Raw genomic sequence first — 27,973 nt, forward strand, 5'->3', positions numbered from 1 at the left:
CATCCCAACCATGATCATTCACTCAATCTTTATCATGTTCCAGGCACTGTGCTGTATGTTTCATTTTCATTACTTCACTCTATCTTCACAACCCTGTTAAAAAAAAAATGGAAGAAAGCAAAGCCTAGAGGTAATAATAGTGGATGATCTTTCCTGCCTACAGAGTCCTACTAATATAGACTAGTTAAAAGCTCTCATCCTTCTGGAAGTTTCTTTTTCTTTTTGCCTCCTCTATTCTATATTGACATTTTCCTTTCCCCACTTGATTTGAAATGTAGACGTTGATTTTTTTCTACTTTGTTTTGAGAAGTCGATATTGCTGATATTACACGCCAGTTTGGTCCTACTCTTCCTTCACACAGTTTTGCATGAGTTGGGTTCTTCAGCTTTACCTGCAATATTGGGTAAGATGTTGGGAAAATTCTGTACCGAGAGAACATTATTTAGGCTTAGACATCTATTAAATTACAATGAATTAGATACTTTGTCCCTCACCAAGTTTCAAATTTTATAGCTACTTTTTGCTTTATATGTTGGACCAAGGGCAAATATCGTTGCCCTGAAGAGCGCTGCAGCCACGAGAACGTTGTACATAGAAAAGGAAGTCGGTGGGGTTTTGTTGTTATTGTCTTATTTTTTTATTATTGAATTCAAACCCTTCCTCCTGTATATGAATCAAGGCTGTACCTTATCTACCAGATATTTCTTCTGAGTCCATCAGCAGCTGGGCCTGCCACCCTCCTATAAAAGCAGAATAGACAAAGAGTGGCAGAAGGCAATTTGGCAGCAAAGAACATTTTTCCCAGGCAGAAAATGGAGTGACTTTTAGCTTATCTGCTGTCACCTTGTTAATGTGATCATTGTTCTTCAAAATAAAATCTCTTCTTCTTACCCATGATGTCTTTCGTGTGAAAAAAAGGAAAAGAAAAGAAAAGAAAAGGAGCAACTAAAAATCCAGAGAGGAGGTACCAAAAACGGGAAAAAAAAAATAAAGCCTTAATCAATCAACACTGCAAATCAACATATTTCCAAGGAAATAAACACTCAACACACAATTATCTTAATTCTCCCTGGTGGCCATTTTGCTTGCTTTCTGAGATAGGCATGAAAAGCACTGGAAACTCATGGCCCCTGTCATCACCCTTGACTTTCAGAACAGGAGCCACAAAGCAGCATTAGTTGTGATGCAGAATTCTTCAACCATTCAAGCTAAGAACATTGTGGCTACTGATGTGCGCTCCTGGCCTATTTTCAAGTACTTCTGTTTTTCAAAATTAGTCATTCAACTCTAATTCAACACTGACCGTTTCCAGAGAGGAAAAAAAAAAAAACCATGTAGATAAGGAGGTAGACATATCATAGCTCTTAATGGTTAGATTCCATTCATGGCAAACACAACACAGAGACAAGGTGGTGAGAGGAGTGATTTACTACAGTTTGAGGAATAAATCAAAACTTCCTCCTAGCTCAATTATAGGGAGAAAGCCAAAAAGCAAAGATAACATTCCTGGGAGGCCTAAGTTCCCCCCAAACTGAGGCAACACGTGTAGCTCTGCCCTGCTTGGAGTCATCTGGCTTTCAACATCTGACTTTCAGCATCTGGCTACTGGAACACTAGCATCTGACTCAGACTGATTGGCTTCTGCATCTCTGGCCTATACTTTTGGGAGCCTGAGGCTTTAGTCACACATAAAATCTAATAATCAAGCTCACTAGCAAGGCCACCAGAATCAGCACCCATCAGAAAAGTGGACCTCTTGGTATGCCCACTGAACACCCTAGAGAGAGAGAGAGAGAGAGAGAGAGAGAGAGAAGAGGGCTATCGGGAATATAAGCACTTCTACCTTGACTAGAGGTGGGAAATTCTTCCACTTCAGTTTGAATTTATGCACAGAGAACTGCAATAGCACAAAAAGGTGTGGCCAGCAGATTAGAGCTGTCTTTAGCATCCTGGAGCTTTATCCTCCTCCCCTAAATCTTATTATTATGGCCTCTACAATCCACCCTCCAACAAGTGCAGAGAGAAAGCAAGGAACAACTAAAATCAAACATGCAAAAGAAAACACAACTCATCATATCTTAAAACCTATCCAAAACTTGATGAACCATAACCCATTTATCCCGAGTCAGTTCAGAAGTTCCCTCCTCCATCAGCTGCACTTGGTTTCTCGTGCCACTTCATAAGGGGCAGATGATCCCTCTACTCTGAGGATGGACTGCAGGATACTATATATGGTCTTTTGACTACTCATGGGTCAGTATATTCTTGACTTTGAAGTCCTCAAGTGCAGAAGCATACCTTACCCATGCCTGATGCCCAGATTCAAGCCCAATACCCAGGAAAGAAATGTTGCTACTCCATAAAGTTTTGCTCCCCTAACAATCTCTTCCTTTGAGGTGCTGACCATAGGATACCCTCATTATAGAGCTAAGAAAGGCAATGACTAGGACTCAGCAGCTCAAATATTTTATCAAGTAACAATAGCAGGTGGAGGAGGCAGTATTTCTCAATGGTGAATGCTTATACTGAGTTTTCTAGTTCATCTGGACATTCCCAATCCAATGTAACATTTGGCTTCATTCTCTCCTCTAGGCATATTGTTGTTATTTTCATGTCCCATCTGCCAATGCCTCCGGTCGACATTAGGCTAAGTGGGTTGATCCAGAAAGGACACCCCCTGTCCTGGCCTTCTGCTTTCCAGACACAAAGCTCTTGTTTGGGCCAATGATACATTAGGTTAAATATTCTTATTTTCTATATTTACCATGTGTTGAGCATCTACAGGTGCATCATGTTGTCCTTTAGCTATATTCTTTCTTTTAATTCTCCTTTAAGGTTACACAAGGCAAATAATAAGATGGCCATTTGAGAATTAAGGCAACTGTGGGCCTGTAACTTGCCCTACACCTACAACTAGTAAATAGCAGGGTAAGGATTCAGACCCAGATCTGTCACATATCAAAGCCCAGTTTCCCTTACACCACACCATCTCTGCAAAATCTACAGAGGATAGAAACAACAATAGGCATCATGATAGAAAAATAGAAGCTACCAAAGCTGCACTCTAAGAAGAATTTATAGATTTTGATATTTATTAGTTTGTTTATTTATTTACTTATTTATTTATTGACAGTGTCTCACTCTGTAGCGTTGGGTGACCCTGAATGTTGTTTATAGCCCATGCTGGCCTTGAACTCATGATCCATCTAACTCTGCCTCCTGACCTCTGGAAGCTTCATGCTTACTTTTTAAAAACCAAGCATCCCCTTTAATAGGCATTTTGTAGTTTAAAAACTCCCGATAATGAATACAAAACTCAGATAAACCAACTCGAGAATCAGAACTGTCAATACAAAATGATCTTTGCCACAAGATGGTAACAATCAATGTGTGAGTGCAGAGTTCTCAGGAATAAACTAAGGGCTGAGCTGACATCGGGGCTGATTTAAAAGCCTTGCTTCTGGAAAATATGAATGATTAGGTATCTTGGTATAACTAGTGACAGTGACTATGGTTTGCACAAGTGTCAGTCCTTGCCTGACATTTGCCTGGGCATCCTAAGTGGTGGAACACACCTGTTGAAAGCCCTAAAACACCCTCCTAAGCCAGAAGCAATAGGAGTCTGGAACTTCAGTCACGTGTCCCACTTTTCCTGGAGCCCATCTTTCTATCCCCTGCAAGTCTTGCCCAAATATAGTTTATCAGTTCCAAGATCTAGTATTGTTCTAGGTGGCTGTACCACTCTTCAGATTGGGGAAATTCAGCAGGGGTTAAAGAGGAAAGAAAACAGAGAGTTGATTTTCCTTGAATTATCCCTGTGCTTATAAGGCAATCATACAAAACAATTGTTCCACAGATTTAAATCTAGTAAATAAAACTCCCTTTGAGACTCCAGTTTGAAAGATGTTGAAGATCACTGTAACTACATTGTTTCTGTAATAAACACACTCCCCAAACCTCTAACATTTTTATAATGAAATCTGGTATAATAAAATTTGGGTTGATAAAAAAAGCAGTCATTTTCCCTTCAGCTGTTTACTGTGCTGAGTACAGTATCTGCCAAAGGTTGGAGTCACCTTTGAGTTAAGGGTCTGGTCTTCCTCCATATGAACCATCCAGTGTCAGCTGAGGTGCCCTGTTTTTGTTGAGACTAATGCTCAAAGACAATCAAAATAATAGCATGCTAAAAGCCACAAGGTATTGAACCCTCTGCCCAGTAGTCCTATAGTCCTTTCCACCCTAGCTTGTCAGCCACTTTCACATGTGTACCACCATGCCCAACTTCTTAACCTCTTGCCAGAATGCTGGGTCAAGCCGCTCAGATGGACCTTCTCCCCATCTTTCTACTTGGCCTTAAGCCAGTACCATCTAGCCGAGACCTTGAAGAGCATTCTTGCTTTTGTACTCTCTTCTGTCTCTTAGCCCTTCTAGCTCAATGAATAAAGGCTGCCTGGCTATTGAGCACTCCTCCTGGATCTGCTGATCTGTATGAAAATGTATGAACTTAGGTTTTTAATGGTCTTACTTGGTTTTGGGAGGAAAACTGAAGATTGTGGTGATACCGGGGTCCTTCTTTCTTTTTCTGATCAGTGATTCTTTAACCCAGCTACACACTGCTAAACACCTGCAGAGTTTCAACAAGAAAACATACTGATACCTGGACCCATTCCTGGAAACTTCTGATTTAATTGGTCTGGAGGGGGCCCATGAAATTACGATTGGTTACTATACATGTGTATGACATCAGAGATTTGAAAATCCACTACAAAGTCTGAAATATCTTGGCACATTGTCCCAACCTCAGTGGCACCCATCAGAATCTGTCTTCCTTTCTCTTCTTTGGTAATAAAGATGCACAAACCAGTGCTTTCCAATTCCCATACCTGCAAATGCAAGTCAGAGAGAATCTTCTTGGGTGGCAGGGTGGTACACACACTGAGGAGAGCAGCACACAGCACCACTGGTTAGACTAATAGGAGACTCATCAGGGGGTGGGCCTGCATCAGTCTCCATAGAGGCAGTCAATGGTGGCAAACATTCAATACAGTGCTTTCATCCAGGCAAAGAGAATAGGCAGCTTCGACTCTCAAGCTGCCTACCTCTAGTGGAACAACCCACTGGAGGCTGTGGGGTCCACAAAAGAAACCTAAGTATCTGGGGTTATAAGGACGAACATTGTTCAATACTTTCCAAAAAGGGTTCTGGGTGTGGCCAATCCTATGAAATCAAGAAAGAAAGTAAAGAACAATACAAAAGTAGGCAGCACTCAAAGTGGTCAAAAACACTTAGCAGGAGGCCATTGAAGATGGGGGAAAAAGAATAGAGGAGTGAACTTGAACTCAGTTCAAGGTTGCTTAAGGAGCCACTGGGCCATACATCTCTATGTTCAATCTTAGAGTGGGAGAGTGATCCCGGAATTCCTAGAAGATGGGGGTTTGAAGTGGGGTGTGGGGTGTGGAGTGGAAATGATGAAGGAGAAGGGGTGAGGAGGCCTAGGATGATCCCATGCAAGATGAAGTCACTCTCCCCCAAACCCTGAGCCAGAGCCCTAGGAACCTACCCAGGAAGAATCTTCCTTAGACCATCCCTGCTCCCCCCTTCAAAACCTTTCAATGGAGAACAGAACAACAGGGAAAAGACTGAACTCCCTCTCGGGCTTGTGGAAGTCCACCGTCTCAGAAAGAGCACAAAATGTAGGGCATACAGCATGAACAGCACAAGGAACCGACCGGAAGCTTAGGAGGCAGACTGTAAATGTCAAAGTCAGTTCTGAATGAAGGCCAGGCGCGCTTTCCTTCCTCACATCTGTCCCTGTGAAAGGGCTCACTTTTTTCCCCTCAGGAAACACAGTGCTGTTTCACCCAAGAATAGGAAGCAGTTACAGACAGAAGGGCAAGTTCCTCTCCAGGAGCCCAGCCTCCCCAGCACCCCTCCCTCTTTGTCTTGCCAGGAAATGCTGCAAACCCCAAATACCTTCATTCTTGGACATGCAGCAGGCAAGAGCCATGCTTGGATTCCAGCTCTGCTTCTTAAGGAAGGGCCTTTTCTTTTCTGCAAAGCTTCTCGGAATGCCAGAGAACTGAAAGCTGATCTGCTTAAGTCAGCACACAGGGTAGGGGGGTGGGGAGGGTGAGAAGGGGCAACCTTCAGCAAGGAGGATTGCAGATTTTCACACAACCTCTGCATTGCCTCTGGGACACCCCCCTGGAGGGGTAGATGGTCTCACCCAATTGCTGGGCCAGCTGCTAATCCCTTTGGGGTTCACTTGAATGGCAAATCAGGACTGGGACAGCCTCAGACACACCCTGTCTCCAAAGGAGGGGCTTAGCACTATTCCATTCCCAGTTCTGCACAGCTCGGAACACAGTGGTACTTCTTTACAGCCTTGGAATTCCAAGTGCAGTTGGCTAAGCTATCCTTAGCATCAGCATCACCTGGGAGCCTGTTAGAAATGCAGAACCTCAGGCCTGACCCATTTAAGAACCTCTGCCAGGTGCCCTGTGGCTATGGAAACCATTAGCACACTGAGAGAGACAGGAAGCTGAACAAATACTAAAAGCCAGAGAGCCACAGGAGCTGGGCCCCTATGTCTGCTGCCCAATCACAAGAAGGGATTCTTTCCATCCCATCACTCCACAACTGCCCCAGCATACTCCCATTTTTCTCATCAGGATGGCAATGGTATGCTTGGCTGTGAAATTTGTGCTTGCTGTGAAGGCTGAGCAGCAGGTCTGCAAATATTTGCAAACCTATCCAAGTGACAGAGAGAGTGACAGGGGCAGATAGAATTAGAATTTGCTCTTTGCAGGTTGCAAATGATTTTCTGATCCCCTCCCACTCTTCACACACACCACCACCACCACCACCACCACCACCACCACCACCACCTCCACCACCACCACCTCCACCTGTATCAACATGCTCAACTACTTAATACAGATTAACAGTAATAGGACAAGACAAAGCTCATGAAGTCACTTCACAAAACATCAACAATCCTGGACTCTAGTCAAGCTTTCTCCCTTTTTAGTCATAAAGGGAATCCTTTCTCTAGTAGCTATATATTGTCATGGCATCTGCTTCACCTCCCACCTGAGCCCAGCAAGTAAAACTATGAATTAAGATAAAATAGATGAAAGAAAAGGAAAAAGTGAAGAAGTCATTCCAAGTATCTGAAGAACAATTGGTTAGGTGAATGGATTGCTTTCTTCTCAGAGAGTCATCGGAGCTTTGCACGGTCATAACTCCCCCCTATGGTAGGCTTCGGTACCTTACTGCCATACAGGAAGAAACTGAATGGTGCGGATGTCCTGGGATGTCCCAAAACAGCCCAAATCAGATCTGAGATGGTGCATACCTGCAATCTGTGCACCATGAAGGCTGAGGCAGGGATTTCTGGGAGTTTGAGGACAACTTGGTCTACATATTAAATTTCTGACCAGTCAGCCCTCCATGGTGAGACTCTGTCTCAGAGCAACAAGCCTTCCTTGAGGAAAGGCACACCAATAAGTTATTTGATACTAGTCAGCCCTGAAAACATGTGTACAAGTAATATTATACATACTGAGCAGGTTCTAGTTAGGCATACATGTGTACATATACATGGGCATGTGATAACAATTGGTTTCAAAAAAGAAGCTATAAATTTGAAAGAAAGCAATGAGGAGTATATGGGAGGGTTTGGAGGGAGAAAGGAAGAGGAAAATGATAGATGCATTATAATCCTTAAAAAATATTTAAAACAACAACAAGCTTAAGTCAAAAGCAAGTTTGGCCTAAACCTTGTGTAAGTGACCCAGATTAAATCTTCAGCTTTCTCAGTGACACCAGTGGATGGAAGAGCTGTTGCCAAAAATTCTGCTAATTGCACTGTGTCCCACCCATTAGTAGAGTGTCTGGGTGTTGCAGGAAGGGAGAAAGGCAAAGGCTGGAGTAAATCAAGAGGAAAAGTCAGTGAAAGACGAAGCAGAGAGGATAACCTTTTGGGTTCTTGAAAGCCATTGGGTGCCATGGACTGGGCCTAGTCTCCCTCCCCCCTCAATCCATGGGAATCAGTGGTTCTGGCAGATGGGCATAGAGCTGGCAGGAATTGACAGACGGACACAGACACGTGGGGTGGCTTTTTGCAAGGAAAGGTGAATGAAAGTGGCATTTCAAACTCTTCTGCAGAGCCACAACCTTGCCTTGAACAACACTCATTCAGAAATGGGCCCTCACAAATGAAAGAAGGTGCTCCCATTGTTTTCTTTTCTCTGGGAAGTTATAATAGGTTTTCAGAGGTTAATCTCTCTCAGCCCCGTTTTTTCCCCCTTCCAGTGACCCCAAGCTGAAAAGGGAAAATATTTGCAGTTGGTGTTTTAAAAACCACAGTGAATTAGCTTTTGTTATTCATTGCAAAGACATTATTTAGCTGCCCAGAATCAAACCAGATGTCAAGGGGAAAAGAGTGCCCTGTATCCTGTGAACGTGCCTTTCACCTTAACAGAAGGACCAAGAGGAAAGCTCTGATGAGATGACAGAATGCGTGTGTGTGGGTGGGTGGGTGGTCATCTAAAGGCATGCAAGTCTGATGCAAAGTTCTGATATAAGTACTGCTTAGTTCTGGGTAGGCTATTATCTGTGATACCAGAATGGACCACTTGTTGAACCCAAGTTGCATAATGTCCATGAATTTCCAGGCTTCTTTCTGTGTACACTAGGCCAGAAGCACTATTCCCAAGGGTGATAAAGACCGAGGACAATGCTACAGAAAGATGGAGAAGAGAATTAATAGACAGAAGGAAAGTCAAAAAGAGTTCAGCTGGACTTGGTAGAACACTCTGCTTATCAAAATAGGGAGCTCTGGTCTGCCCTGGATTCAAGAGTGTTGGTGGTATGTACACTTTGCTAAGTACAATTCTCTAGAGAAGGAGGAGCTCTAGACTTTAGCAGCTCACACTTGCAGCAGCTAAGAGATAAGTACACCTGAAGAAAATGTAGTTGGAGCATCAATGGTTTTGGCTACCAATGATCATTTAGTTTATGATGGAACCAGCCTTAGTATTTTGTGGCTTTGGGATCTTAGTGTCTCTGTATTATTTGGTTCAAACTTCCCTCTTACAGAATGAAGGTAGGAGAGTTTAAATGTGGTTTCAGGTATATATCTGAATCTGATATAGCCATTTAAGTGACCAGGACCACAAGCTAGCATCTGCTGGGGTTATCATTTGCATGATAAGTTGTGCCAGCAGTTGGCTCAAAATCAATTTCCCAGAGTTCTTCTCGTGAGTTCCAGCCATATCCACTCATATGATTTACAACCTGTGACTTGGGGATTGCAGCTGTCCAACTGACTGCTCTCTCTCATCCCCCTTGAGAAATCTAGATGTAGGCCACTGAACTTCCTTTGCCTTATTCTGGATGTCTCCAAAACAAGTCAAATCCTTTTGGGGTTGTAGCCATAAGGGTATTTTGTATTCACCACTGACCCATTTTAAGTTTTCTGGCATTTCAGGAAAAAGCTAGGTAAATTCCTTTTCTACCTGTACACCTAAGTCCCTGATCCCTGAAGGCAAACTTGCTATCCAGATCAATGTGTCAGTAGATTGCTGCCTACCTTCTTGCTGCCCATCTGCTGGATTCCCATGCATACATGAACATGCACACAAAATTAAAGAGCCAGCTAGCCACAGCCTCGAGTTACGTTACCCTGCAACTGTCCCAATCTCCACCAGGCCTGAGGCCAGGATCCATTAAAGCAGATATATCACATGGTAAAGGGATAGGAAGTGGACTGTGCATGTGGTTCCGTGGTAGAGTATCTAGCATATGCAAGGCCCTGGGTTCAGTCTCCATGAATATTAAAATATGAGATGTGATAATGCATGTCACAGCCCCCAAGTCTGCCAGTTGGTTGCCATCAGATTCACCAAATAGAGTTTAGGCAACACTCTATGTCCCTATGAAGAACCCACACCAGGATACTCTGTTTCTGCTCTCACCAACGAAGTGCTGCCATTTTGGTTTCTTATGTCAGAGCAGAGGTCCAGACAGAAAACTAAGAAGGGAGCAAAGACTGTGAAATGCTGAAAAAAAGTCAATCAGCTTCACTTTTATGCTTCATTCAAGCCTAGAAGGGAGCTCTATACTTCTAACCAAAGCCTAGAGCTAGAAATACACACACACACACACACACACACACACACACACACACACACCAAGGTGTAAGTTGACTATCTCTCCAAGAGAAGTTCTGTAGCAAAGCCTTTATTTCATCACAAGAAATCTATCCTCTGCCTCGCATCCCAGATTTTATCATTTGTTTGGTTTTGAGGCATTCATTTGTTGGGTTCTTTTTCTCCTTCTTCATACATGAAGAGAGAGATGTAGATGAGCCTGCAAAGCTTATTATAAGAGCATAAGTCAAAATTCTCACTTTCCTCACTAAATCTAAAGTCACCATGCAACCAGTTTCCCTGCCATATTAATATAATAATGACAGTATTTAGGAAATACCTATTGCATATGAGACATTGATTTAAGAATTTGTATGTGCTATATCAATCAATTCTCACAGAAAATTATGCATTAAATTCAAGTATTATCTCCATTTTGCAAGTTAAAAAACAGATGTGGAGTGACTAAATAATTTGCTAAAGACATTGAAAGTATTGCTGGCAGAACTTGCTGCACTGCTGGCCGCTATGCTGGGTTATCCCAGTGACAGATATTAGGGAACAAATTTTCCTGTTTGAAAAAGTGCAGATTTATTATCATTCATCACTCATATCTCAACCTAAGGCCAACAGACAACAAGCAAGACCAAACCTGAACTTCTGTTACTTGCTTTGCTGAGTAGTATTTCAGGAAGAACATTTATATGCACTCTGTGTGTGTGTGTGTGTGTGTGTGTGTGTGTGTGCATGTGTGCTCATGTGCATGCTCATGCATACTCACATGTGTACCTACACATGTGCACCATTGTTTAGGGGAGGTTATGAGGTGGAAAATACCTATAAAAAGTAGGTAGGCTGTTGGTGGACTTCAAGCATTATCCACTTTGGTTCTTGCCTGAGGTCTCACTTTTTCCTGGTTGGCACCATGTAACAAATCACACTGACAGCTCTAGCTATGATACCTTTTCCATCCAATGGATGGGAAAGCCATGAGCCAAAATAAATTCCTCCCTTAAGTTGCTTCTGTCTTAAGTTGTATTCTGTCATAATAACAAGAAAAGTAACAAATTGACATACCCTTTATACAATACATTCTCATGACCCTGAGTAAGAAGTTCCTATTATAAGTGAAGTTGAAAATACAACCTTTGTCACCACTACCTTATCTTGATCTCCACTGATGTTCATATAAACTCTTTAAGAAAGACTGGGAACTCTTTTTGGCTCTTAGCTGCCCCTCAGTATTAGAGTCATTTACATGCCGAGGCTTTAGTTTGTTAGGAACAATTATAGAGTAGCTACATCACGCAGGAGGACAAAGATAAACACATCCAAATTAAGACATTTAGAGAGGAGTGGGTGTCTTTTGAGGGACCAAATGAGCTTTTTACCTTCTTCTTTTAGAGCTTTCTGTTCTTCAGGCTGTAACTCCTCCTTCCTCTGTCTCTGGCCTCTGGTCTGACCAATACAGAAATTGCATTCTACCACACATTAACCTTTCCATTCAAGGATATTCACATTTTAGTGTAACTGTCCTAAGGCTAGAAGAATAAACCAGGAATGGTAGAAATAGAGGCATCAGTTCACCAATGGAAAAGGGTTTCAGCATAAAGAGAACTATAGGCTTTTCTATGGTTCTAGAGCCAGTAAATACTTGGATTTCATGAGGATCTTAGGAAAAGAAAAACACTGTTTTACACAGAAAGAGAAAGAACAATTTACTCATCTTCAGAGCAAGCCCATTCGTGGACAGAGATATAACATTAGGTATTATCCAAGATACTCCATCATTCTACTGCACTGTCTAACTTTGGTTCATTTTTGGATGGCATTGATACTATGAGCATGCGTATGAGTGCTAAAGAGAAAGCCCCACTTCCTCATACCTGGGGGTTTTATTGTGTACCATTGCTGTAAGTCTTACATGTAATTCCTGCCTCTAAGAGGTGAATGTACTGTATATAAAATAATAAATGGTAACTTATTGTTTTATATCTAATAAAATAATATTATTTTATATACCAGGGGAGGGTATGTGAGATAGTTTCAAAGGAGGGAAGGAATAGAGAAATGTTGTAATTACATTATAATGTCAAAGGTAAAAGAAAAAAAATCTTACAGCTTAAAAAATAGAGTTGAATACATTAATAGAAAGACATTTGGGGTTGTCTTAGGTTTTTCATTGCTGTGAAGAGACATCACAACCAAGGCAAGTTCTATAAAGTAATGTGGTGGCTTGAACATGCCTGGTCCATAGGGAGTGGTACTGTTAGGAGGTGTGGCCTTGTTGGAGGAAGTGTGTCACTGTGGGGGTTGGCTTTGAAGCTCCACCCAGTGTGTAAAAGTGAGTCTGCTCTTGGCTTCCTTTGGATGAAGACATAGAGCTCTCAGCAACAAAGACTTCCTTATCTCTACTAAGATTGCCCATTAAGCCCAACGTAAAGCATTCTACTGCTTTCCAAATACAAAGTTCCCAAATCCATATTTTTCCAAACAAAAACATGGTCAGGCCTGTCACAACAATACCCCAGGCCCTATTACCACCTTCTGTCTTAGGGTTTCCATTGTTGTAAAGACCAAGGCAACCATGATAAAGGATAACATTTAACTGGGGCTGGAGTATAGGTTCTGAGGTTCAGTCCAGTATCATAATGGTGGGAAGCATGGTAGTGTCCAGGCAGGCATGGCGCTAGAGGAGCTGAGAGCTCTATGTCTTCATCTAAAGGAAGCCAGGAACAGATTTACTCTTCTGTACTGGGCAAAACTTCAAAGCCCACCTGTACAGTGACACACTTCCTCCAACAAGGCCACACCTCCTAACAGTACCACTCTCTATGGGCCAAGCATGTTCAAAACACCACTGGGGCCTAGTCATCATATTGTCATGGGTCCTCTGACATGTTGTACCACAGGGTAGACATAGAAAAGTTAAGAGCTCCTGGTGGATGCAAATTAAGTTTACTTACTTTGGCTTCTTCAGATAAGGAAATTCCAGAAACTTTCCAGTTTCTTTTAGATTTATTTGAAATGACATCATACATTCATGTGCAGTATCCTGACAGGAGTCCAACATTAAGAGAATGGATGGAAGCAAGTGATAAGACCAGATGAAAACGTAAGCAGTCAATTTGGAGAAAGCAGAATATTGGAAGGAGATAAAACATTTTTCCCCATTTGTCCACCCAATGACAAATGATTGGTCAGCTACAAAAACTAGCATCAAGGGGATCAAATAGATGAATGCAGAATTTCAGTCTGTTTATGCAGAATATAAGAAAGAGATTCCCCCGAAGTATAAAACAGGGAAGCCTTTTTATTTGGCTCTATTTGAAATGATTGATTGGGAGATGATGCGATTCACAAAGAAAATGGAATCTTTAATGCTGCACAGGCTTTCTCTGGCTTTCTCCTTTAAAACTTGTTAAATTACTTTTGCTGCCTGTGAGTTACAAGATGCTAAACTCAGTACTGTGTTTTTGCCCTGAGTATTTTTAGCCTGGAATTTCATTCCCCTGTTTGCCTTTTCCTTTGGGGGAACACACCATTAAATGGAAGCAGGGCAACAAAAAGCAAGAAAAACTGTCTCATCTTTCTGTCAGTGGTGTGGATGAAGTTCATCTATAAGAATTTAGCAAACTACCCACAGTCATAGCAGCCTACTCAGTGTCACCCCACTGAAGTTCTTACCATTTCTATCCAGTCAGGGGCACCCATCCTAGGGTTAACTAGGGACAGCAGTACATTTTACATATATATATATATATATATATATATATATATATATATATATATCAGGCAAAATTATGGTAGGTATGTGAAAATATCTACTGAGAAAGTCTAAGCTGAAAGTCAATCTGCTAATATTAAGTGTGACTTCAGAGTGATTCTACCTTCCCACAAATTAGTTTTTTTGTTTTTTTGGGTTTTTTTTTTGAATATCCTAATTTGCCTGGGAAGCTATGAAGAAATTGACCATGGGGTACTGGTGTCGTATGAAAATAAGGAAAAAGAACAAGTCTTCCTAACCAGGCTTCTAAGAACTAAAGGTCCTGCTCTGAAAGTGTGAGGATTTCTGTTCTACAGAGATTTGGTAGCAGCTGCTATTGATACCTACGTCTTCCCAAAGCTCCTCACTCTCCCTGTGTATCTAAACATTACTGGAGGGGCAGTTGTATATGCATTGACTATTTCCCATGTCAGACACCAAGTCTTTCTCTTCTGCCAAAAGACAATTCATTGCAGTCTAAAATTAGAAACCCCTAAATGTTAATTAACAGTAGAACAGATACATAAATCCTGGCATTTTCACACCATGCCAGAATCCACTGCTGCACCCAACAACATCTGGGATGAATCTCCCAGATACAACATTGAGTAAAAGAAGCCAGACACAGAACGAGTGCATGTTTTATGATTCTATTTTCTTATAAATCTAACATGTGGTGTTAAAAATAAAAATAGTAGCTTCCTCTGGTGAGGAAGAAGAGCCTTTGAAGGTCTCCGAGGTGGCAGTAATATTTTAGGTCTTGACTTGGCAGGTCAGTGCTAGGGTGTATTCGTCTGTTTATCCACTGAGCTGTATGATTTGGACTGTTTTCTGTATGTATGTTAAGAAATCACTCAGCATAAAAAACATCCTAATTATTGTTTTTGTTAATCAGGCTGTGTTAGGAACAGAAGAGGCTAGAAAAGAATTTTCAGACATGGCTTGTGGTTTTTGCCCTTTCCTGCATCCCTGTGAGAAATGAATAATAGCAAAAGGCTTTATTTGGGGGTGGCACTTTGGTGTGGGTTGTCTTTGCTTAAATGGCACAATGACTTTTTCAGTGCTGGAGACAGAACCCAGGGTCTCGTGCATGCTACATGCTAGCCAAGTGCTCTTCAGCTGAGCTCTCTAAGTGGCTCTTCAAGCCAACCCCACAATGACTTATTTTTAAATGGACCTTCAATGTTTTCATTTACTTAGAATGCACACAGTTTCCAGGTCCCCACCATTTCTTCTTATGCTATGCCAGCGCTGAACCACATTTAATCTACCTGCCTGGCTTTGAAGGCACTTGTGTGTTAAGACCTGCAACTCAAGTATCCTTTCAGAGGTGACGTGAAGAGCTATTGTGCCAGGATACCAGCACACAACAGTGTCATCAGTGATGGCCAAGCATGCAGCTGGAGAGGAGCAAAAAATAGCATGGAGAGCCAGGATAAGCTAGGTTGTGTTTTGTGTCCCTATGCTGCCCTCTGAGAGACTGCCTTAGCTTAGTCTGTGCTTCTATTCTAGAATGCTTGAGACTGTATAATTTATAAGAAAAAAATGGCTCAAGGGTCTGGGTGAGAGGAAATATAAATGAGTGGTATTGCATCTGTTTGGTTTCTGGTGAGGAGCTTGCACTACTTCAGTTCATGACAGGCAGACAAGCCAACATATTTGAAAGAGAAGAGATAGGCAAAACTCTTGCAATAATTAACTCATTCCCATTAGAAAAGCATTCATTTGTCCATGAGGGAACTTGCTCCTGGGTTAAACACTTTTCTCCCAGTCTTACCTTTTCAATGCTGTATATTGGGAAATTAAATTAATACAACATATGCTTTCTGGAGAAATCCTCAAAGCATACCAAGGAGACAGGAGATAGATGGAGAGGCAAGCATTTGAGATGAGCATAGCCATGTCTAGGAAACATGAATATGATAGTGGAACAGTTCTGCAGTCAGGAAGTCACAATTTGCCTTCCCTACCAGTTCCAATACTCTACTCTTCAATTAATCGGGACTCATATCTGAATGCAGACGCTTACAGCCATCTCTGGGGAGATTGTGAATACCAGTCAGAAGATTCAGTATCCTAGCCCTGACCTTAATCAAAACTACGCTTCAACTTCTAGCTTAGCCACAGCTCTCCCTCCTCCCCAGATGAACAAAAACCTGTGCACATGAAAGAAGAAAAGCAAAAACAAAACAAAACAAAACAAAGAAAACCTGGGCTTCACATTCCAGCAAGACTCCACCACAGGGAACGTTTTGAAATGTAAGCAGGCCATGTAATAAGGTGAAGAGGAGAGCATGATATTGGTGATGGAGTGACTGTTTCTTCTCCATTTTAATGGTCTCTTCCTTGCCTGGAGGGCCAACAGCAATGCTTGTCAGGGAGCATAAAATAAGCCACCGAAACTCCCCCTTTGCTCTAGCAATAGGACTCAAGCGGATACACATTGCCTCTCATGGTACTACTTGACCTCTCAAAGCACCCATGGGTGCAGAGTTGAAAATGCCTGGCCAGCTGGTTTTCAGCATCGCCTTCCTCTGGGCCCTGTTCACTGTGTAGTGCAATCGCAGTCCAGCTCTGGTTATGATTGCCTAGATATTATAATTTCGTTTCTTCCCTGGGAAGTGATGGAGGCTGTCTTGGAACAATGACTTGTGTACATACCCAGCCTTGAGTGAAAGAGCATCTTTTTCAAAGTTGCAGAACATAAGTTTGTTCAGAGGTCTAGAACCTGCCTCTTCTGGAGGAAGGGACACTGCTTCAGAGCTACTGTGTCTCCATAAGTGACAGACCCATTTCTTCTCTTAAGGCACTCAACAATTCCTCCCCAAGCAGGCCTTCCCAGCACATGTTAGCATTTAGATAACTGATGAGGGAATGTTTAGTAGGACATTGGGACCTGCCTGTCAATGCTTTGATAGCCATTGTTCTCTAGTTTTATGTCCCAGGTATAGGTCTCTCTAATCCTCAAGAAATAAAATTTGGGAAGCAAGAAGCTTCTAGAGCAGTACATCCGCAGACCTCCACTATAAATTCAGATATGTTCTTTCACATGGTTAAGGTTGGTAACCAAGGTAAAGCAAGAGATTTAAGTATGTTTCTTTCTTTGAAGGTGAACAGCTGCAGCCCACCCACCATACATAGAGCTTTATAGAAAAAAAATCATTAAATTAAAAGGAATATATATATATATATATATATATATATATATATATCTTTATAGGTCCTACTAACAATTCAACAAAGGGCCACTCATTTTACCCTGAAAGCTGAAAAAACTCAGGATCAAAAAACACCAAAACCCAAAGAACTCTTCAGGTCAAGCCTCTAGTTTTATGGATGAACCCTCTTCTACTCAGGGATCCATATGGGGCTCAAGTTAAGCCAATTGCTCAACAGAGCAAAACAAACATTAGGTCATCTCTTTACTCTTCTTAAACTCTTCCTCATGGCTCTCCACTGCTCTCAGAGAGTTTCATACCACCATTCTTCTGTTTCATACCACCATCCTTCCCAGAGTCCTCACTACTACTACCCTCAACACTCTCTGCTCCTACCCTGTAAGGCATCTTCTCATTCTTTGGTACACAGCCTTCTCTCATCTCTGCACTAGATAAATCCTTAGCTGCTGTTTTGATCAGGATCCAGGATCCTTCCAATTTTCATATGATTGATGGCTTCCTGTCCTTCAAGCTTCAGTTTACATGTTATAGGAATACCCTTCTCTAGAGACTATTTTAACAATGGAATTTTCCTGGACCAGACCATTTCCATCACATTACTTCTCTAAAAAATTTTTCCTGGAGCTTTACTGTCACTAGCTATCTCTTTGCTTATGTTTTATCATCATTTGTTGTAATATTCTCAAGAGCAGGAACATTTTATGTCTTATGTTCCACCATGTCCCAGGATGGTGGAACAAGATTCTACCATAGAGGAGGCTTGATAAACATTGAACAAGTGAATATGCAATTCAAAATAAAGCATCAATAACTATACAGGGCCACCATAAAGGCAATTGGCTTTAACTTCTCATATTGTTGCAATCAAATGTCTTCATGAAATGACTGGAATCACTAATTAGTTGAGTTCTAACTCTTAAAGACTCACAGCAGCTAGTAAATCAGAGCCTGAAAATGGATCCTGCCTTTGTTTTAAATTCTGGTTTGTGATTTATCTGTTGAGAAAGCCAAAGGCAAGGAACTGCCTTGGGTTTCTTACTTTTAGCAGGAAATTAAAATCCAGCCTGCTTCATTTAAGTGCTCTAAAGATTTGTTTCTGATTTGTTTCATTATTTTTAAAAAATATTTACTCTATTTTATGTGTCTGAGTATTTAGTTCATTCATGTATGTATGTATGTATGTATGTATGTATGTGTGTGTGTATATTATGTGCATGTCTAGTGCCCAAGGAGGTCAGAAGAAAGTATCAGATCTTCTGTAATTGGAATTGCAGATGTTTGCAGGCTACCACGTGGGTGCTAGAAACTGAATTCAGGTTCTCTGCAAAAGCAGGAAGTGCTCTTACCTGCTGAACCTTCTTTATGCACCCTATTGTTCATTCATGATTATCAAAATACAATTATTATTCCTGTCATTCATATTCACTCAACAACATGTCCATGTGTATATGTGCATATGTCTGACACATCAAACACTTAATGGGATGCTGGGGATAAAATGAGTCAAATCAAAATAATTCTTGTTATCTAAAATATATAGTCTATAAGAGAAGCCTGTCTGGACCAAGAGCTAGAAATTACCTGCCAGTAAGGTAGGAAGTTAGTTTAGGCCTATGAGCAATGACAAGAATCTACAATGGGAAGCAAATGATGCAGACATGGATGCAGGGTAAGAAGGATGCAGATAAGAAGGATGCAGATAAGAAGGATGCAGAAAGGAAAAAACAATGAATCTATAGCCTGAAATCCTCAATAACTCATATGGATATTTGCATATTCTCCTCCTTCCTCCAGGGAAGCCTCTTACTGAAATGATCAGTTTTTACTACACGGAAGTGTTCTTGGTTGCATCTGCCCCAGATAAAAGGCTGACTAAAACCGGAAAATCACATAACCATGTGGCTTAATTGGACATGGTGATCAAAGAACCACATGGCTCATTGGTTACACATTTCCACGACATACTGTTCAACACCAGTAATGTGCTCTGTGTACCCCCCCCCGCCCCGAAACTTGTAGAATATGTGTGGAAATGTGGACTGATTCTCTAAAAGAATATTAGGGCAGGCTAACTGGCGTTACAGACAACTCCCAAATCTCATTGGCTTCAGACAGACAACAGAGATCAATTTCTTGCTATGTCACACTCAAGGCAGCTCAATTGAGGTGTTCTGCCACATGGAGTCATCCAAGGAACCAGAATCCTTTCCATCTAATAGTAGTGCTATTCCTCAGAATTAACTGCATCTAGATATGAAGGAAAGGAGGCTAGAAGGGAAGATTTTAATGTCAAAGTTGAAAGTGGAGTCTATTGCCCACTGGAGTTATAATTCAGTTTACAATTCTCCTAACTCCAAAGGGTGCTGGGAAATGTAGTCAGTGCAATCAGAAAGAAAAGAAAACAAATCCAGGTGAATATTTACTGTTTCCTATCCCACATATGCATGAAAGCATGTAACAAAGTCCAGAATTTGTCAATTTAGTGAAAATAGATTGGTAGTAACATATAAAAACAACCAACCACTAGACCACCTAACCTGACTGCAATTAAAACATAAGCTAGGTCTTAAATAACTGCGCTTTTTCAATTGGTGATTTAATCTGCTTACTTAATCAAAACACTTCCTCTTCCAGGTGACAATCAGGATCAGTTAATAATTAATAAAAACAAATTTTCCATCAAATGCACAAGACATAACTCTGAAAATGTTCAAGTACACAAAATCAGTAGAAGAAACCAATGCTTGTCCACAGTCTTCAAAGCCTTTAGGACTCTGTATCTAATCACTTACTCAAAGAATACTTACTAAATAATGTCAAGGAAAATTAAGCTGGCACATTACATGTCTATATTGCAAAGTGGATACATAGAAATTCAGCCATCATTGTTTTGCCCATGGGTGGGTGGGGGGAAGTCCCTGGACAAATAAACATATTTGTTTGTACTAAAGGAATAAAAGTTTGTAGAGGACCATGGGATTGTCTGATGAAAGTTGCCCTATAAGCACAGAGTATCATTTGATTTGTCTGAATAAAATAATGGAGCAAGGTGAAATACTGGGAACTCTGGGAAGAAGCCAAGAATTAATGACGTGGATTTGGCTGTAACCGTGCCCAAGAGTGTTTCATAATGGTGGGACTGTGCTCACTTCAAAAGTAATAATGATTAAATATCCTGAGTCCTTATATATCATCAACCTCTAAACAAAGCCAAAAAACAGTGAGTTCTAAGGGCCAGAAATATGTCAGCACCACACTGTCACAGATCACAAATCCAGACCACCCTCAGGATGGTTATTTGGATATGTAATGAAATAATTGACAAAAGCCATTCTGAGGGCTCCGACCCAAATGTGTCAGCAGATCTGAATGTCTAAAGTTCATGTAGCTTGGTAGCACAGAGGCCTGCACACATTTTTCACATTAGGGAACAGATGGAAGCTGTAATTCCCGCCATAGCTGAGGGATGCCTTGCACCCAACTGCAGCAGATAATCAGCTCATTTGGGGAGGAAATTTGCCATTTTCATCCAAGAGCTCAGAGAACTGCTGCTGAAGCACTCATCCAACTGCGGACAGCATGCTTCCCAGAGGGACAGAAGAGAGACTGCACCTGTTTGAAAACCCTTAAGCCATTTCAGTTTCCCTTTAGGTCTCCATCCTCACATCCCAGCTAGCCTTGGGGCCAAGCATCCCCCTCTCTGCTTTCTGGGGAAACAGATTGCTCACCCAAGTTTCCTATTCTAAATCAGCAATAGTGAATGCTTTAGCAATCTTACATGAGACGTACAGGCCAGACCCTGGCCTAGGTGACACACTTAATTTTCATTTGTTCCAGAATATATTTTGCCTAAACCTTTTAAGCTTTAAATTGGTCTGAGGGGTACCATAGGATGGGAAACTTGGAGAAAAAAGAAGTGTGTGTGTGTGTGTGTGTGTGTGTGTGTGTGTGTGTGTGTGTATGCTATATATAACTATTTTGGATTCAGAAATGGTGCTCTTTTTGCTGTGAAAGATGTTTTCTATGTATTTGGTCACTCCAAAGTAGTTGAGTGCTGAAATTTTAACTAACTTCTAATCTGATCAAAGATGTGAGCATCTGAACACAGGGCACCCTGGTGCTGAAGATGATAAAACGTACAGTTGACTTATATGGTGTGAGATAGGACTGTAGGTCTCTTGGTTTTTGAAGGGAAGTGCAGATCAATGTGAGTTTGTAGGGGAAGCTGTAAGCACCCCAAGATAGCAAAGATTTTGAAGTGCTTTGTCAACAGAAGTCTGTTATATTTGGGATACATCCAGGAAGCCAACAGCAGGCCACACCTTCATGAAGTTGGTGGCAAGGCTGGGAATACAGATAGAACCATTTAACTTACAAAAATAACAAATTGCCACCAACAACCCAGTGCAGGATCTCTGAGGAAGTGGCATCATCCAGCCAACCAAGAACAGTGACAGAAGCAATACTGACCACAACTTGACTTGCCCTTTAAAGGATCTTAGACAAATGAATCTGTCCTTACAGCAGCAAGTGCTCACCTATCTTTACCTCCAACCTAGGGATATCATTCACTTACTTACCTCATTTATTAGCTTAACTGTTAGGGCCAGGATGCTTGTTAGGTGCCACAGTGTGAGGCAGAAACAAATTAGAGCATCCCTTAGCTCAAAGGAACTTACAGTCCAGTGGTTCCAAGCATACCACTAATGTACAAATGGAAATAAAGGCTTAAAGGTATCCCTCAATAAATTGTTATAGGAACACAGGATGAAGAGTGAAGAATGCTTCCCACGCAGTAGTATAAGGGTGAACCTTGATAGACCAGTGGGATATTGACAGTGGGACAGCAAACAAATAGATAGGTGCCATTGGGCAGATAGAATATGCAGAGAGTGAGAAGGTGGTAAGGACCAGGCACACCAAGTAAATCAGTCAAAATTAGTGTGGTTATAGAAGTCGGAGCAAGAGATTTGTGAAGGCCATGGCAACATTCTAAGCAGGACATGATGAGAGTCTATCATGGGACACAGAGAAAATGGAGAAAAAAGAGCAAACAATAAAACAAAACAAAAGACAGTGAACAAATAGTAGGCCTTTAGAGCTGGAAGGAAAGAGGGTGAAAAGGTAATCATGTCATGATTATGTGCTGAGGGGAACACAGAAAGGAAAACACTCAATATGATGTAATACTGGGGAAAAGGCAGCACTGGTAACTCTTTGGAAGAAAGCCTGGATTAACACAAGATCCTTGAAGAGCAAGAGAGCCATAGATCCACTGTGTACCTACCTGTTGCTAAACCTGGCTGTTATCCCAAACCTTTGTTACCCACTAAGGAAGGTGGAAAATTGCCAAGTATGTGTGTGCAGGGGATGGGTGTGGGTGGATCTCCATTTGGGAATTTCCTGAGTGAATTGAAACATGAGGTAGCATAGTTATAGATATTACATATAATATTGAAAATGGAGCAAGCATATATTAAGTATGGGTGCTAGAATCTTAACAGTGCACTTATAGCTAGCAGAAAATCAAAGCTATGCCCATGGAAAGAAACCTCCTGCAATGAAAGGGTTATGTAATCTTTCCTTTTTCTTCCCAAGGTCAAAATTATGCAAGGGTTTGCTTGTACAAGTGGAACATACATCAACATCCCATTCCCACCCCCCATCATCATAGCAACACAAGCTCGGATTTCAAAAACAAGCTCTCTGCCTAGCCCTAGCCCTCAGGCTGAAAGTTCTGTGGTCTCAGATTGGTTTTAACTTCAAGGGAAGGCAAGGTATCCCTTATGCTCTCTGAACAAACTCCAGCATTTATGGCTAAGTCTTGTGGCCCCTTGTCTGCTGACCATGTGGGGAGCTTCAAAGTCTTTTCGATGTGATTATTTGTTCTGTCAACAGCTCCATGCCTCTGGAGGGAGAGGATCACTACTTATAGCTATCATTCATCCACCCCCTCTCTCGTCTCCCCCCCCCACACACATCACTTCTCAACAATGCAGACCTTCTTTTGGAGACTCTCAGCATTTTAACGCTGCCTCCCCAACCCAATCAGTACTAAGTGATACCAGGTGTCTCTTTTAATCCTGCAAGAACAGACCAAACACTGTGCTCTTGTTCCCACCTCCAAAAGCAAGCACAGACAGGGCAAAACAGAAGCATCACTAGACAAGTAACCATAAACCCATTCATTCATTCATTCATTCATTCATTCATTCAATTTCATGGCAAGTGTAGCTTCTTTATATTTTATCCATCAATTGTAGTGGTCTTTAGGAGAGCCATCTGTCAAAAATGGTCTGGCTAGTGATTATCCAAAGTGCAAGTTCCTTCATATTTACCTGTTCTCTTCAGTATATGTCCTAGTGATGTAGATAATAAAAGATAATGAAAAGATAGTCTTAAGTGGAATGGAAGGGAAGAGATGTAGTGAGGAGGAAAACAGCATTTATAAAATCAGAAGTGAGGCGCATGTTCTAAACACTGACCTGGGTTGAAGTTAGATGCAAGGAGTCAAAATCTTTAAACTGAGTCGCTTTCATCATGGATAAAGTCAGAAGAAAAGAGCTCTTGTTCAAAATGTTGACAGTGAGATCAAGGAGGATTAAAGGAAATGAAGCCAGTCCCTCACACACACACACACCTAAATAAAATGGGGAAATTATTGCCTTTCGTACAAATGATTATTTAGATCTTGACCCCTAAATTTTGGAGCTACTAGATGGGCAGACAGTCCTCACTTTCTGTTTAGCAGCATTCCTATTTGTTCACTATCATTACTATATCAGATGTGATGAAGCCTGATGGAAATGGAAATAGCGCTGGCTAACAGAAAGCAATTGACACAGCATAGGCCTATTGTACACAAGCATATAAGGGGATGAAGTCTACTTTAAGAGGATAAGGCAAGCACTTGAGCTGGTACCTGATGAGGCTATATGTAATGATAACCTAGGAAGTGGAACAAGCCATGAGAGAAGCAACTTTTAAAAAGGCTTTGGTAGCCAGAGTGAGACCAGAAAAGCTGAGAAGAATTTGCACAAGTAGAAAAGCATAAATGATAGCCTGGAAACGCGAAGATTCAAGGCATTTCCAGAGTGGAGTGGAGTGTGGAGCAGCATTTGGAGAAAAACTATCATATTTCTATTTTTCCATCTGTGGAATGGGCATGATAATTGCTTTCTTCAAAGAATCACTATGAGAACCAAGTGTGATAAAGTGGAGAAAATGCTTTGCATGCTGTCTGGCATGAAAGAAAATACTTGTCAAATTTGGTGCTCAATACTGCTGTAGCAACTAAAAGGAACTAGGAAAGGAACACAGAGCTACTGCTAAGGGGAACCCCTCAGGACGAGAAGCAAAAGACAAAGAGAAAGGATACCATGAAATTTAGAGTCAAAAACTGGGGGTAGAATGGGGAAGACAGGGGGGTATGGTTGATGAACTCATGGGAAGGAGACAGGGAAGAAGACATGCATAGTTTCAAATGTGTGCTACTCAAAGTCCAGAGGGCAATGCTTCCCTATTTTAAAAAGATGGATGCTTATTTTTCTACAATAGTAAAATGCATGCAGAAGCAATGGGAGAATGTGACTGAATGTACCTGATTAATATTCCTACTACTTATACCAGTTAAAGGATTTTAAAATTAATATTATTATGAAAAGCTACATTGTTTGAAAATGTTTATAATAAAATGCTGGGGAAAATCTGAGGAGAACCAGTTGTTGTACTAGAGTGGGTAGTGAATTTTATTAGTGACTCTCATTGACCTACTACGTATGTATCTATACTTAACCACAGTTGAATGCTAGCTAACTTCAAATGGATGTCTACAAACAGCAAATGAGATTTCCATCCTTGGCTTCCCTGGCAGTTCCCTTACAACCTGCATCTGTCTTCTCATAAGACTCCACTCATTCCTGCTTGATGATAGTTGATTGAAGCCCAGGCTTTTAGTCCCAATGATACACAGTTTATTTTTTTCATTACATCATATCGATTCTTAAAAGTCATTAAGTGTCATTGTAACTATTGCATTTATGCATATTTTGTCCGTCCGTCTATCCCCAATCGTCTGTCTCTTCTCCCATTCTACTTTGTATCCACTTTTCCCTTTCTCTTTAGGTTCCACATGTAAGAACAAACATGTGACACTTAACTTTATGACTCTGCCCTATTTTGATTAACATAATATTTTCCAGTTCATCCATCTTCCTGAAAATGGCATAATTTTGTTTGCCTCGATAGCTGAGTGAAATGTTACTGTGTATGTATGCACCATCTTATCTTTCTCTGTTAATCGATACCTAGGTTGACTCTAAATCTTGTCAGTGATGAATAGCATAACAATCTACAGTCATTCAGGTATTTTCATATGGTAGTTCCAGTCTTAGATTTTTTAAAAGAACTTCCACACTTCATTCAGAGATGATGCACCTAACCCTCAAGAGACTGGAGGTCCCAGGGCATTTAGAGGTCAGGTGGGGTGGGGGTGGGGGCATCCACATGGAGATGGAGTGGGGTGGGGAGAAGGTATGGGATGTGGAGCAGTTGAAGGGTGGATGGAGGAGGAATAAAATACGGAGTGTAAATAAATACATAAATAAATAAATTTATATATTAAAAGGAAAAGAACTTCCACACTGATTTCCATACCAAATAGTTAAACAGATTGCCCATTTGTTAACTGGATTGCTTTTTCTCTGTTCAATGTTTTGAGTTCTTTATACATTCTAGACATGTATCCTCTGCTGGAAGAGTAGCTAGCAAAGATTTTCTTCCATACTGTAGGATAAAAGATAGTTTTTACAGTCAGATGGAAGCAAGAAGTGCTTCTGCTGCTAGAAACAAAAGTTAATAGACACTCATCTCTTTAAGTACCTGGGTATGGTTAATTCGGCTTTAAATTGTTGGCTGAAAACACTAAAGTCTAAAGATTTTGCCCTATAGTCTTTCCTAAACTCCAAGTGGATGAGAATTTAAATGTAAAAAACATTTCTAGAACAAGTTTATTATGAAAAAGCTAGGGCCATGAAACAGTTCAGCAGGTAAAAGAACTTGCGATATAAAGGACTGGAGTTGAAGCTGATTACTGCAAATTGTCTATCCTCTGACTACCAGACCAGCACCATGTCACACATCACACACACACACACACACACACACACACACACACACACACAAACACATCAATGTTAAAGGGCCAGGCAAGTATTTTGTGGGTTTTTGTTTTTTGTTTTTGTTTTTGTTTTGTTCTTTTTTTGCTTGATTGCTTGTTTAAGATGGAGGTGGGTGGGTACTATATAGTCTAGTCTGGCTTGGAATTTGAACACTTCCTGCCTTAGTTCTCCTAGTGCTAGGGTCCAGACATGTGCCACTCTGCCCAAGTTTCTCTTTAAAAAGACCTTTTGACAACGTTCCTCTAACTTTGATAATTCTTCTCAATGCTGTTTATATTTTCAGAGCCTGCAGCAGTGTTACAGCACATTTGTCCACTGATCTAGGCTTGAATATGTTGGTATAGCCTTGGGTGAAAGTATAGGAAAAGGTGCCCTTAAATCTAGAGATAAAATGAAGGGTAAACTCAATTGCAAGGAAGTGGATAGGATTTTCTCCTTGCCTATGATTTCATTCTCTGCCTCACCACCCCCCACCCCATATAAATGGAAGTCTGGAATTAGCTCTTAAATCTGACAATGTGCCTAATGACAGGATATGGGTCAAGATCAAATAACCAACCAAAACAAGGGGTCTGGTTCACCTCAGCCACTCCATAGTTTGTTTTTATCTGCCTATTTGTTTCATGATAACTTTCAAAGGAGTTGGTTGATTCTGATCAAATGTGGAGCATGGCTGAAAGGTTTCAGGATACATCTTAAGCTTAATTTGTGGTCCTGCCAGCCATCCTGAAACAAAACAGTAGCCAGTAAAACTTTTTGAAATGGGCATGTCTGCTCTAATCGTTAGCAAACTTCACCCAAGTTCATACATGAGTAGTGGCCAGAGATCTATGAGATTACATGGAGTGAAGTTTGCAGATCACAGACCCATGAAGGTATCCAAATTCACTGTATACAATGGCTTCTCACAGCCTTCAGAGGCAGGAATTATCTCTAACTGGACAAGGGGGAATAAAAGCTTTAATGGGGGGGGGGGCAAAGCTACACTGCTTTAGCCATATCTTGTGAAGGATTCATGAGAGAACCAGTTTGATAGATGTAGAATCCAATCCAATAGGAACAACCAAAATTTACATAGTTAAATCTTTGGTTGAACCTGTATTTTTCAAGAATAAATCTGGTTACAAGGTGATAGATACAGAAGCTAGAAGAGAAACTATTCTGTATAATATACTGGAATTCAGTCTTAATGACAGTAGCATCAAAGCATTGCTTTGGAGGAGTAAGCTCTCTCAGTCTCCATTTTAACCATCTAAGACCAACTCAAATGCATAAGTAATTAGTCTGCCTCAAAAAACACTGAAACTAGTGCAGGGTATGAGGTAACTAGTATGGGTAACTATTGGTAAAGAGCACACTTATCATAGACAACTCCCTGAGTTTTATTCCTTGCACTAAAAACCAAACATATAAATCAATCAATCAATCAATAAATGTATTCTTAAAGCCTATTTTTTTCCAGGGCTATGGGCTTCAACCTTTAAAATCATCTCTTTTCTATCTTCCAAATCCAATAACCAAGTGCTGTTGATTTTGTCTCGGTGGCTCTCAATTCCATACGTATCATTCTTCCCAGCCCTTCAGTTACTGCCAATGGTCTCCTGAACTCTGGTGCAAGCTGCCATTTTCTTGACAGTTCCTCTGACACTAGTCCATTTCTCCCTTCTGGTCACAACACCACATGCCTGCAATAG

General features: G+C 41.1%; 1 protein-coding gene across 4 annotated transcripts in view; it reads right to left on the reverse strand.

Moving 5' to 3' along the window:
• The window catches only part of Nhs (NHS actin remodeling regulator), a 315,783-nt gene that overhangs the window by 85,655 nt on the left and 202,155 nt on the right, over window positions 1–27,973 (reverse strand). The window contains exon 1 of one of the 4 annotated variants that reach the window (XM_029473255.1): window positions 5,975–6,034. The exons of the other annotated variants lie outside the window; for them this stretch is intronic. Within the exon in view, the coding sequence (XP_029329115.1) occupies window positions 5,975–6,008 (34 nt within the window). The 5' untranslated portion in view covers window positions 6,009–6,034. Of the gene's footprint in view, window positions 1–5,974; window positions 6,035–27,973 lie in introns of those variants that run through there. 4 annotated transcript variants of the gene reach the window in all.

Source organism: Mus caroli, chromosome X, assembly GCF_900094665.2.
Source record: "Mus caroli chromosome X, CAROLI_EIJ_v1.1, whole genome shotgun sequence".
NCBI classification, from domain to species: domain Eukaryota; kingdom Metazoa; phylum Chordata; class Mammalia; order Rodentia; family Muridae; genus Mus; species Mus caroli.